Source organism: Ornithorhynchus anatinus, chromosome 9 (assembly GCF_004115215.2).
Source record: "Ornithorhynchus anatinus isolate Pmale09 chromosome 9, mOrnAna1.pri.v4, whole genome shotgun sequence".
NCBI lineage: Eukaryota > Metazoa > Chordata > Mammalia > Monotremata > Ornithorhynchidae > Ornithorhynchus > Ornithorhynchus anatinus.
This window is the reverse complement of record NC_041736.1, coordinates 52,901,280-52,913,987: the sequence shown is the minus strand read 5'-3', so window position 1 is coordinate 52,913,987 and position 12,708 is coordinate 52,901,280. Positions and strand designations below refer to the sequence as shown.

Sequence of the window (12,708 nt, the reverse complement as noted above, 5' to 3'; positions counted from 1 at the left end):
TGTACAGGGCATCCAGTCAAATAAGATATTCATCTTCCCTGACTCTTTGATAAAATGATTTTTAAGACATAACATGCAGTGCTTTTGACTACAGCTTTTGAATATCTCTTATCACAATGTTGCCTTCTGATTATTCAGATTTTCCTAGTTCTTCAAACTATGTCATTTAAAAGATGTTTCTTATTGTCCCTGGGCAGTTAGTTCCTATTCTTCAATTCTGTATGATTACTAATGACACATTTAGCAAAACTTCCATTAGTTCTGGAATCTTTTCCAACTCAAAACTCTCTTTTTAAATTTGTTTTTGAGAATGAGTTTTATTCATTCTTCCATGTTTTGCTTCATCGTCTCACTGGTTCTAAAATACAGCAACATCATATATTTATCCTCAGAACCTCTTTCTTCATTGGAACAATACAGGTTCATTAAAAACTCAGCTAGTAAGTTAGAAGCAGATGATAAACTAGAAGCCCAAATATACTACTTTTGCATTTTGCTTGTAAATTAGCTGCAGGGATATAAATTTAGCCTCCTTGCCTTCTTTGCATCTCTGGTTGGATGTGCAGTGTGTCAATTCTATGCTATTTATTGAGCACTTACTCTATGTAGAACACTGTATTTAAGTGCTTGGGAGAGTATATATTGTAAACACAATCCTTTGTCTCAAGTAGTTTACAGTCTAGCAGAAGAGCTTATTGACTCTTCCTATAGTTCCCTGCAGAAACTCAAGTTGATATCTCTAGACTCCTCTCTACATCTACCCCCTCCAGCTGTGCTTCTGGCCCCATTCCTTCTTACCTGTTTAAAACACTCACCCCCTCCTTCTTCCCTCCTTGACTGCCATCTTCAACTGTTTACTTTCCAAAGGCTTCTTCCCCACTACTTTCAAACATGCTTATGAATCACCTTTTTTAAAACACCCTCCCTTGACCCCACAGCTACCTCCAGGTTTTGCCCCATCTCCCTGCTACCATTTCTCTTCAGACCTCTTGAGAGAGTTGTTTACACCCACTGTCTCCACTTCATCTCCTCCAATTCTCTCTTAGATCTCCTCCAGTCTGGCTTCTGCCTCCTTCACTCAACAGAAATAACTTTCTCTAAGGTAATCTGTGACCACCTTCTCACCAAATCTGATGGTCTCTCCTTTTATCCTGATCTTCTTAGACCTCTTAGCTGTCTTCGACACTGTAGACCACCTTCTCCTTGAAACTTTCTCCAACCTTGGTTTCACTGACACGGTCCTCTTCACAGTTTCTTTTCCTAGCTCCTTATCTGTCGCCTACCTCTGACAGTGGGGGTCCCTCCAGATTCAGTTCTAGATCCCCTTCTATTCTCTCCATCTACAACCACTCCTCTGGAGAATGCATTCGCTCCCATGTCTTCAATTACCATCTCTATGCAGATGATTCCCAAATCTACATCTCCAGCCCGACCTTTCCCCTTCCCTGCAATCTTGCATTTCCTCCTGCCTTCAGGAATCTCTACCTGGATATCCTGCCAACACCTCACACTAAACACATTCAAAACTCCATATATTCAGTGTCACCAAATCCTGTCTGTTCTCCCTTCACAACATTGCTAAAATCTGCCCTTTCCTCTCCATCCAAACTGCTACCAGGCTGATGCAAGCACAGTTATCCTATTCCACCTTGACTTCTACATCTGCCTCCTTGCTAACCTCCTGGCCTCCTATCTCTCCCCCACTTTAGTCCATACTTCAGTCTGCTGCATGGATCATTTTTGAACAAAAACATTCAGTTAATGTCTCCCTACTCCTCAAGAACCTCCAGTGGCTGCCCATCCACCTCCGCATCAAACAGAAACTCAGGTCACCCCATCCTATCTCACCTCACTAATTGTCTACTGCAGCCCAGCCCACATACCCTGCTCCGCTAGTGCCAGCTTGCTCACTGTGCCCTGATCTCATCTTTCTTGCCATCAACCGCTTTCTCACATTTTCATCCTGACCTGGAATTCCCACCATTCTCATCTCCTTCAAAGCATTTGTAAGGTCAGTTCTCCTCCAAGAGGCCTTCCCTGATTAAGCCCTTTTTCCCCAACTTGCTCTCCCTTCTGTCATCTATCCACTTGGATCTGTGACCTTTGGACATTTGATATTTGCCCCACCCTCAGCGCCAACTTTTGGACAGATCTTTAAATATATATTATATAAATTATTTATATTGTCTGCCCCCCATGCTAGATTGTAAGGTCATTATGGGCAGGGAACGTGTTCCCTAATCCTGTGTTATTGTGCTCTCCCAAAAATTCACACAGGCGATGTAATAGAGTCTAGAGTGAGGCAGTTGGGGATACGGACACAGGTATTTTGGGAACCCCGATGTTTTACCCTGCCATTGGTGTCATTACAGTGGTACCCTGCTGTTGGTTCAGTGGAAAGAGCAATAGGCCCCAACAGGTGAGTTTTCCATGTTCCAAGATTTTGCAAAACTGGAATCCCTGCATTGTAGGAGAACTGAGTGTGCTCTAATTATCTGCTTATATAGCATCTTTCTTCTGATCTTCAGGCTCTATTGAGAACATTTAATAATAAACATTTTCTACATTTATAGCAGTACTGGTGCCAAGTGATCTACCCCAGACAAGTACTCTTACATAGATTAGCGATGCATTACCTGGTAATGTAATCATTGGCCAAAGACAGGCATATTCAAGGTCTGAGGTGGAGCACCTCAATTTCACCACATCTCTCACATGGGTTTCTCTAGGACCAGAGGGAAGAGATGGTAAGATTCAGGGTCCAGCACAACTGTACCATACCCCCTCTCAAAACCATGACCAATGTAAGGGAAGCAGGAAAAGGGAGAGCATCTGCCCCTGGGGACAGTGCCCCCCAAAAGCCCTCCCTCCCTGTACCAACAAGCCATTCAGTTCAGTGTCACACACCTCAGCCTCCCAATCCAGGAGGGTGTTAGCGACTGTGCCAAATATTTTTGTGCTCAGAAAGCTCCACAGCACCCGTGGAGCAAACTGGCAGCAGACAGCTGTCTCCAACCACCCACTGCTGCTCACACTAAACAGCTAAAAAGCCCTAAAGAAGTCGGAGTACCACCACCTCCCCCCACAAGTCACAGTCAGTAGACTGAATGCTAGTCCATGTAAGGCCAAAGGAATTGACCTGCCTGACCTTTCCTTCATCTCGCCTTGACTGCAGGTCATCGTTTTTGAACTTCATTTACAAATATCACTTGTTGCCGTGTCAGTTGTTCAATAAATCTGTGATTTTTCATATCATATTAAAGTTATTTGAGGATGATAATGGGAGCATTTGTCAAGTAGTGAATTGCTGTGAAATCATATATATTATGATCCTTCCCTTAAAAAAATTATCTGTCCCATTTACTCATCTCAATACACTCTGGGCTAAAAATATTTATCTGTGAGGTTTTTACGCCCTTATTCTTTTGGTAGTGTTCATTAGCATTCTGTAGTTATTATATTAGAATAACAGTATTAGAATAGTATTAGAATAACACTGTATATTGTATTGTGTTCAGCCAGAAACCTAGGAGTCATAAAGAACATTGACCTTTATGTTTCATGTACATCCTCTGACTTGATAATTGAGTGGCTAGTAATTTTCTGGTTGATACATATTATCCACTCTCTGGGTCCAATGCATGAAAGCTAAGTGGTTAATGAAGAAATGTATATAATTTGTCCAAAATAGGCTAATAAACATCAACATACTAGAATATCCCAGGAGAAGAATATACTACCCATTAATTTAGAGTAGGTCAAAAATTAATTATGTAAAAATAATATTGACCTTGAATATACTATCGATTGTCATAAAAATAGCTGTTTAAAGTATTTTTTATTTAGTATGATTAATTATACAAGCCATATTTGAATATTTTTAAAAACTTTAGGCCCATTTTAACTTATGTTGATGCTCTGGTATTGATCCAACTTAAAGCCTCCTGAATACTGAAGTTTATATTGAGTACTGAAAGATGTAACCTGAAGCTTATTCTGTATTGTCTTGCCTTTAAGGGTTTAGACAAAGTTCTTCTTTATTTTAGTAATATTTTAAGATTTTATTTCTGATAAACATGGAGTATACAAAACTCTCATCTCTACTCAATTATTTAAGTTTTTATTTCTTTTTAATCTTTCCTAACTATTTAGGAAAGAAAGTAGTTGTTTAAGAAAGGAAACCAAGAATGCATCGTTTACCCCATGCCAGTTGATGAAATAAATTGCCAGCACATATGTGATCTCACACAAAATCCTAAATTTCTAGGTGACAGTTTCATATAAAACCAGAGGGTGAGAGGAAAAATGTGTAAATTACATGATCCTTATGATTGATACTTAAAAGTTTGTGAGAGAACACTGCCTAAGTGCTATGGAGTGTTTTACATTATTGTGATTATGGAATTTGAAAGTATAAAATATAGTTTGTCTTATTTTTACAGTTCTTAATAAAAGGAACTATCTTCAGTGTTGTGTTTTTCAGCTTCAAATATAAACTTTAGTACAATATTTGAAGGCATCTTTTCAAAGTTTTAAGAAAATATGGGGACTAGCTACAGAAAAGAAAGTGATTGTAATTATGAATTAAGGAGAATTATGACAGAGACGTAGTTAACCAGGTGAGGTTAAACAAGATAAGATGAATTATGGCCATTTTACAGAATAATGACAGTCTTCATTTTAAGCTACAATGTAAAGTGCTTTATCCCGAGATTAGGTATTGTGGTAGAAGCTAAAACTGCCTTTTTTTCTACCACTGCCAGAATACAACCTCCTTTTCTTTTTGCGCTAACAAGACTGCTTTACCACCACAGTCCACTCTAAGTAATTAAATCAATCCTTTGTACTTACCGTATTCTCCTCTAGTGACGGTACTAGATCTGATTATATGCTTCATGCATATTCAAAGTATGGCACTGACAGCTCTTTAATGAGCTCTTACTTAATCAGTACGAACAATGTTCATCTTGTTCTTTTTTTCCTTATGCATTAGAGCTAGGAACAGTTGGGAAAAATGAAACATCCAGCATTCATTTGAAAAATATATTGTACTTTGAAAAGTGTCTAAGCTGGGGAAGTTGCATTCTGCCCTTTAAAAGTCTGATGGACAAATTGGATTACTAGTATTGGATTAAATAACAAATGGTTAGAGGAGAAATGAGAAAAGCTTACTGAGATCACAGGCTTTAATATTTTTTGTACTTATAAAGCTGAAGGGGTCTTTAACCAGTTATTAAAGTCAGGATTAATTTGTAATGGTCCAACTTACTAGCTTTAAAAGCTTTTTTAATTTTTTTTAAAAGCCCTGAAACAATGGTGTAATGATGTATCAGAGGGGAAAAAATAAGTTTAAGATCAGTAGGCTATATATAGATTTCCATCATCTTGTACTAAGTCAGATAAGGGGTTTGGACATACAGTATTGATTCATCCTCAAACATGTTTTTCAGCTAATTTAAATAATCTCTGTGGCATTGTTTGCCAGTAGAACAATGTGGATAAATTGGCATTTTAAAATTTTAGGTACTTGTCATTTCTAGTGTGGAATATTTGTTTCATTTTAAAATAAAAAGTGATTATGTCATTTTCCCAAAGAAAAATATGCGTATGTAAAAATCAGAGATGTGAGTTTAGCTGAACATAGCTACTACAGTGTTGTTTTCCTCAAGTACACCCTCTCCCATTGAAAAAAATGATGCTAATTTGAGAGTAGGCCTACTAATGCAGTGTTTCTTGAAAGCTCCAATTGTAAAGTATAAAAGTGGCAACCAAGTTTTAATTCATCTATGTATTTAGTAGCAATTTAAAACTGTCAGTTCAAAAATGAAGTTATAATTAAAAATAAAGTATCACAAAATCCAAGCTATTAATATTGCACACATGTGTCATTTCACTGATCAAAAAGACCTTCACCGGGATACAATTGGCTTTTTTCCAAATTGCAAGCTTTTTCTCAGCTTTTTCTTTTTACTCTTTCTTCTTTTGTTACTGCCCATGGATTTGTGCCTATCGCAGCCTATATCACATGACCAGTGGCAAGGCATCACATGGTCCAAAGTGAATACAAAAACAGCTACCCTAAAAGAAAGATTAAAAAAATACTATAAAACAATGAAGACTTTGTTTAGACCCTAGAAGAATTTATATTAATGCACGCATGCCTTTAAACTTCTCATTAACAATATTATGTACTACACCCATATCCTTTATTCTCGTAGTATTAAACAATAGATATTAATTTTCCTTTACAGCCAACGCATATATTGTGTTAACTTTTCTGTGTAGAGTTGTGACCAACTGTTACAAAGACAAAGCAGATTCTTACTCTAATGTGTTTCTACAATTTAAGTGAAATTGGAAAATTATGGAACAGCATCAGTTGGGGCATTTTCTGATTCTCTAAATAATATTTCTATTTACCCTGTTAATGTGATATCAAAAACTGAAAATATAAGTATCATCCACATAAGGAATTACCTGACTTTGAGAAATTGTAGACTAAAATATTTCTTCCTCCTAAAATCCTATATTTCAAATCATAGCCTGTGAAATGTCCTTCACACTACATGACTGTGCTTTCTAGAAAGCAAAACGGAACGAAGGAAGACTGAGAATTCATCTTACTCGTAACCGTAAATACTACTGCCTCCGGAGACAGGCTGAGTTTTGTGAAACTCAGTTTATTTGTTGACACTATAAAATCCCCTCCACACCATAAAAAAAATTGTAATTTTTTAGTGCGGGGCAGGGATAATGAATGGTAAAAGGATGCAGCTAATATATAGTTTAAAGTAAATGAAAAAATTAATAGGAGAAAAAGCAGGAGTCAAATACAAGTATTTGAAACCTGAAACTACTGATCAGCCTACTTTAATACAGCAATTCATATGTATTGTGATTTAATATAGGAGCAGTTTACATGACAATACACAAATGAATCTCTTGAATTTACTTTTGAAACAATCCATAACAAGCTAATACAGGTGGAAACAAATACTATCTCTGGACATCTGTGTTCTTCCTGATAGCCGTAAAATTTACATAATGATTTTTAACATTTCTTTAAATCATGACCGTATGTCTGTCAGCACCATAAGTTCCTCACTGAAACATAATAACAATTAAGCCTCTGGGGAGGATTTAAACGGTAGAACACTTTGTTTACTGTACTTAGTGTTAATATGATCTGTAGGTATGTTAAAGGGGACTGAAAATATACATGCTGAAATATTTCAGCTTTAAAAGATTGTCTTATGATTGTTTAAACATTGATTTTTTTTCAGATCTTGCCCTCTAATCTAATGATTTTAACAGTTTAAAATACGGAGTTGCGCCAGCTAAAATGATGTATTTCATTTTAAAAACCTGAAAATAACCATTACAAGACTTGTAGAATGTCATATAATAATGGGATGAATCCTGTGTTATAGGGAGGAACACAGAAGAAGAAGAAGCTATGATGCAAGAGTGGTTTATGTTGGTTAATAAGAAAAATGCCTTAATAAGAAGAATGAACCAACTTTCTCTTCTGTAAGTACTCAAAAAAAATCTATTTCTAAGTAGTATATAAAACTGATAGAAAATTTGATCTGTTGTAGGCTTTATTTTCTTCAGGCTTAGAATTTTCTTTATCAAATGCCAGTACATTTTTTTGTACATTTACCAAGACAAACACATTTCTAAACTTTATACTTATGTATTAAAATACCTTATGGGGTGCAAGAAGACTGAGAAAAACGTGGCATTTATACTAAAGACCAAAAAAGCGGGAAAGTGAGATGTGTAGTAGAAGTGCACAATTTACTCATATAACAAAGCAGTCCCATTTTTTAAGAGAAAGTAATTTGAAATTCAGAGAATTTACAAAATTATGCAAGCCTTCATATTGGACAAGACTGTATCAGAAAGTGTAACAAATAATGCAGATATTTGAACATTCTTGTTCTACAGATAAAATGTGAATCCCATTGGTATCCTGGAATAAAATGCCAATGTTTAAATGTAAATATTGATCAGGAAAAGGTAGCATTAGCACAGTTATCAGGGTCAGAAAATAAGGGGAAAATATAAACAGTAAGCATTCTTCATCTCTGGCAGTTAGCCTATTTCAGAGCCTTCTTTCTTTCCTAGTTTCTCACTACCACTGCAGTATTGTAGCTTTCTTTTAGTATGCCACCTAGTGTAGTCATGGACATGCATTCGTCTTTTAAAGTAATGACACGAGCCGTTTCTGTGAATTTCTTCCCATAGAATTTGACAAAAAACAAAACTTTCTGGTCCTGAATTTTAATTGTACTTCGTGAAAAATTAAATATCAAGGTTTGTCTCTGTCTGCGATTTTTGTCCCATGAGACTTCATTCTGATTTGCAAAGTAATGTAACAATTGTCTTAACTAAAATAATCGGTATTCAAAGTATTAAAATTGTCCACTTGTCGGAAAACTACTTAGAGAGCACAGGCATATGTAGATTTTCCACGCAAAAAACCCCCAAAACGCAGTCCACTTGGTAAAGCTTTTGGGTTTGTGTATCATTTGTTTGGAGTAGCTTAAAGTTAAAGAGAAAAGTCAGTTATGAGTCCTAAAAATCAATGTAACTTAAAGGTTCTTTTAAGCGTTTAATGATTTAGTCATTAACATATTGATGAACTTTTGCAACTTGCCTAGGGAAAAAGAACATGACCTAGAAAGACGGTACGAACTGTTGAACCGGGAGTTACGGGCAATGCTTGCAATTGAAGGTAAGAAATGTTTCGAGAGTAAAACGCAAAAGTTCTAGCTAAGAGAAGCGATTCGCTTGTCAGAAAGAATTTAAACATATAATGCACATTGTTGCACCAAGACTTGACTCACTTAGGAGCATACAAAATATTGCCAAGTAAGTGCCTTACAGGCAAAAAGCAGATTAAGAAATGTAAGCACCTAATTCAGGCAGATTAATTTTTAAAATCATAATATTTTGAAATAGAATAACAACTGTTAAATATTATTCATTAAGGGTAGGTGAGAACAAAACGTCATACTATAATCCATGAAATACAATAAACTAACAGCATTTTGGCACATTTTATAAACTTTCAACAAAATATTTCCACAAAGAGAAGGGGACAAGACACCTCATAAATTTTCATCTTTTAAAAAAACTGCTAAATTTCAGCTAAGCATTTCATCATACACAGTGTCAATATGAAAATAAACTATTTTAATATGCTATAATAAACTATAGTTGAATAAATAAACTATATTAGTGTGAAGTTTCTCCAGCCTTTTACAGCTCTCAAGCCTAGCCACTGTACCTGAGATTGACATAGGGGATAAATGAAACAATGACACACTTTTCATAATGCTTTTAAATGAATTATACAATAATCCCAAGGATGATTCATAATATAAGTAAACATCAGATAGCTTAAACTGTTTCTTACCTTATTTGAGTTTTTTTAGAAACATCTTAAGTGTTCTCCTTATACCTCTCAGTCACAACTGTTGTCTTATAGTTCAAAGATGTCTGCTTAAAAGTTAATCCTTTGGGCTCTGTAAAATGGACCTTTTGTCTAATCAATGCAAATTGATTTTCCTATTCTATATTGACCTCTTAACCCTTTGACTATCCATGGTAATTTCTTTCTTCACCTGATAAGGTACCTGATCTATAATAAATCAATTCTAATTAGTTCACAGACATCACTGAAAACCCAAGTTTATAAGAGAAAGGCAGGAAGTAGAGTTGTTTTTAAAGTCAGAACATAAGAGTTGGCGATTCCAAACAAAATCAAGGCTATTTTCATAGATGAGGCTTAGAAAATTTTAGACGATTACTTAGGAAATTAAATTTTCATCATTTGTAAGATTTCTCATATCCAAAAAGCATCAGGAAAGCTAAGAAAATGCACGTTATCCATTCTAGATAAGTGTACCTGTAAAATTTGCAAAAAGCACTTCTCTCCTGATTAGGATAGAGAAGTACAATGTTCATATCATTGGCTGTGGCATTTTATTTGACTTTTTGTTTCCTTTGAGAATTTTTGTGGTAGAGAATCTTCACTGCCACGTGATCCTAAGTAGCTTTTAGGAAAGATTAAAAAGTTAAACAGATAAATGAAAAGTGGAGGAACCACCCAGCTTGGGTGTCCACATGTAAGGATTGAATGGCTGGCTATTGTTTATGTTACAACTGTTGGCATCCCATAAATACTTTACTTCAGCACTCTATAGGCATTGACAGTGACACCATCTCTGCCTATCAGGCTTACAGTTTTAAGTGTCAAAATCTGTACAGCGCACATCTAATGCTTGTGACCCAGCATCCAAGATGAGAGGATGTGGAAAATTATTTTTTAAATGGCTAGGGAGAGGATGATTAAGCCTTTAAAGGGAATGTTTGAAAGCAGATGCCCTTTTTTGGTGTTAGTTGCTGGGCTTTGGTGAACTGATGAGGCTGTCTCGGGAGCATCTGCTTTTAAAATCCATCAGCCAGTTCTTGTTTGGCTAACTGATGGTAGGAAAAAGGAAACTCGAGCAAGGTAGCGGCCTGCTGATTACAGATAAAGGCAGCTTATTGGACATCAGCCTGTCCTGCTAGTCTGAGCAGTGTGTGGGCAGTACTGTCATATAGAGGTGCTGACCGTTGTAATGTTCAGTGATCTGAAGGCAGTGCCCTCTTAGCCAACTGTTAAAATGGGAGCATATGCAGTTGAATAGCCTTTTGGAGTGTTAAAGCACTTCACACAGTACATAAATAGGCTACCGTGGTTAAAAGAATATATGTCCTTCTCCCACTCGGCATACATCCCCCCTCCAATTTAGCAGGGATAAGGCGGGAGGGTAAAGGGCAGTCTGCATAGATTATCAACTGTTCTCTTCAGCAAATATTAAAATAATTCACCAGAAGACCTATGAGCAGTGTAATATTAATTCCTTGGTTTTTGAGGACACGTAAGTGTGACCACTGTCTCCATTTCATTGAAAATTCGTCATCAGTGGAATTTTATGATATGGAGCTGAGAGAAGGAGGACACCTCAAGTTAACAAACATCCTTTGGAGACCCTCTCTCCTTTTTTTTTTTTCGTTCCTGGTTATTTAATGCCCCCTTAGGATAAACTCATTTCTGCACACATTGGGGTGGGCTTTTAAAAAGTGCTGTGTTCATTTTCTGCCCAAGAAATGGATCTTCTTTAGGGTTTTGTACATCTTGATTTATTCTTGGCTTATAGTTTGAAGTGGGTGCTCTTCTAAAAGGATTTATGCATAGGTTCACTATTTTTGTAGTTATGGTTTATATGATAAGCTTTTTATATTTAAAATCAATATGTAATCCTGTGGAGGAGCTTATCCCCTAAAACCCCATTTGTAAATCTATTTTAGCTTTGTTACACCGCACAGCCACAGTATTCCATAGATTGATTAGGTTCAGCAGTAGAATCCTATCAAATGGCCTGCTCTGATGATGATGCAAACTCTTTCAGGATTGCTAGTTGACTGGAACTAAAGATAAGACTTGACTGCAATCCCCCAATGTGCTCTTTACAAAACTAGTGTTAATTTTCATCAAAGTGAGGGGCTTATTTATAGTGGCAAGGTTGAAGGTTTACTACAAGAACTTTAGGCCATTTCTGTTACAGTGTTTATGTGGAAAAACTCCTGCCTTTTGCAAGGCAATTATCAGCTTACTGTAGACAATACTAATCTGTAGGAATGTAACTATATATAGTTAAAAATTTCAAATGGAAAAGCAATTATTTGTACATAGCTCCTAGGGAGGTAGATATAAACAGTATCTCTTACTTTTCAACACCTTTTGCCCAAAACGTAATCCTATTTTGTTGACGGTATAGCTTTTATAGCAGAGCGAACTGGAATCTTTAAATTAATCGTAACCTATATTGACTTTCCCAAAGCTATAGTCAGAGTAGGTAGCTGAAACTGGTATTATAGCTAAGTAATCCCATGTCAAAATGCATAACAGGTAGGCCACAAACCTGCGTTGGTTTTCAAAATAGGGCAATACTTCTCTCTTTGAAGCTGTTCTAATGGGCTTTTTTTTTTGCCATTAACTTTAATACATAGAACAAAGTCATATTGGTTACTAAAGTTACGTATGTCTATAGATATATATCTATACATATCTGTAACTGTATATTTATATGTAACTTTAAGAACTATAGAGGAATATGTATATGTATAAGGTTTTAAATGAAGGTTTGGTTTTATATATGCACCTTATATATGGAGTTGTTTCTTCAGCTTCACAACAGGCATTTAAACCATTTTGTTTTCAGAATGGAAAAAGCATCATTATTCCTATACCAAAGAAAACTAAATGATAAAGCCTGCTCTAAAAGTAAAACTGAACATTTGCAGAATACAAACATTTATTCTCTGCCCTTCGGTTCCTTAAAATTATATTCTGTTCCATAGGTGAACCTAATAAAAGAAATAATTGAGAAATAAAATAAAAACAAATGTTTGAGGTCTGACCAGTTAAATCTGGTATTGAAAATAGTGAACTTTAGTTTTCTAAAATTCAGAGAAATAACAGTTTTTTTTTTATTCATAAAAAATAGCATCACTGAACTTGTAAAAAAAAAATCAAAGAATAATATGGGGACATTTTCGGAGAAGGATTTCTGTTTTATCTAGATCAAGTACTGAAACTTTCTGTAGGGGAAATCTTGACCAATAAGTTTTTGGAGTGTTATCCAATAATTG

At 35.8% G+C, this 12,708-nt stretch overlaps 1 protein-coding gene across 9 annotated transcripts in view; it reads left to right on the top strand.

Annotated features, from left to right (window-relative positions):
• EHBP1 (EH domain binding protein 1) overlaps positions 1-12,708 on the top strand; it is a 227,147-nt gene that overhangs the window by 210,097 nt on the left and 4,342 nt on the right. For all 9 annotated transcript variants that reach the window (XM_029071573.2, XM_001511071.5, XM_007672051.4 and 6 more), the window contains 2 exons: positions 7,431-7,530; positions 8,667-8,740. In XM_029071573.2, coding sequence (XP_028927406.1) covers positions 7,431-7,530; positions 8,667-8,740 — 174 coding nt within the window. The remainder of the gene's footprint in view (positions 1-7,430; positions 7,531-8,666; positions 8,741-12,708) is intronic.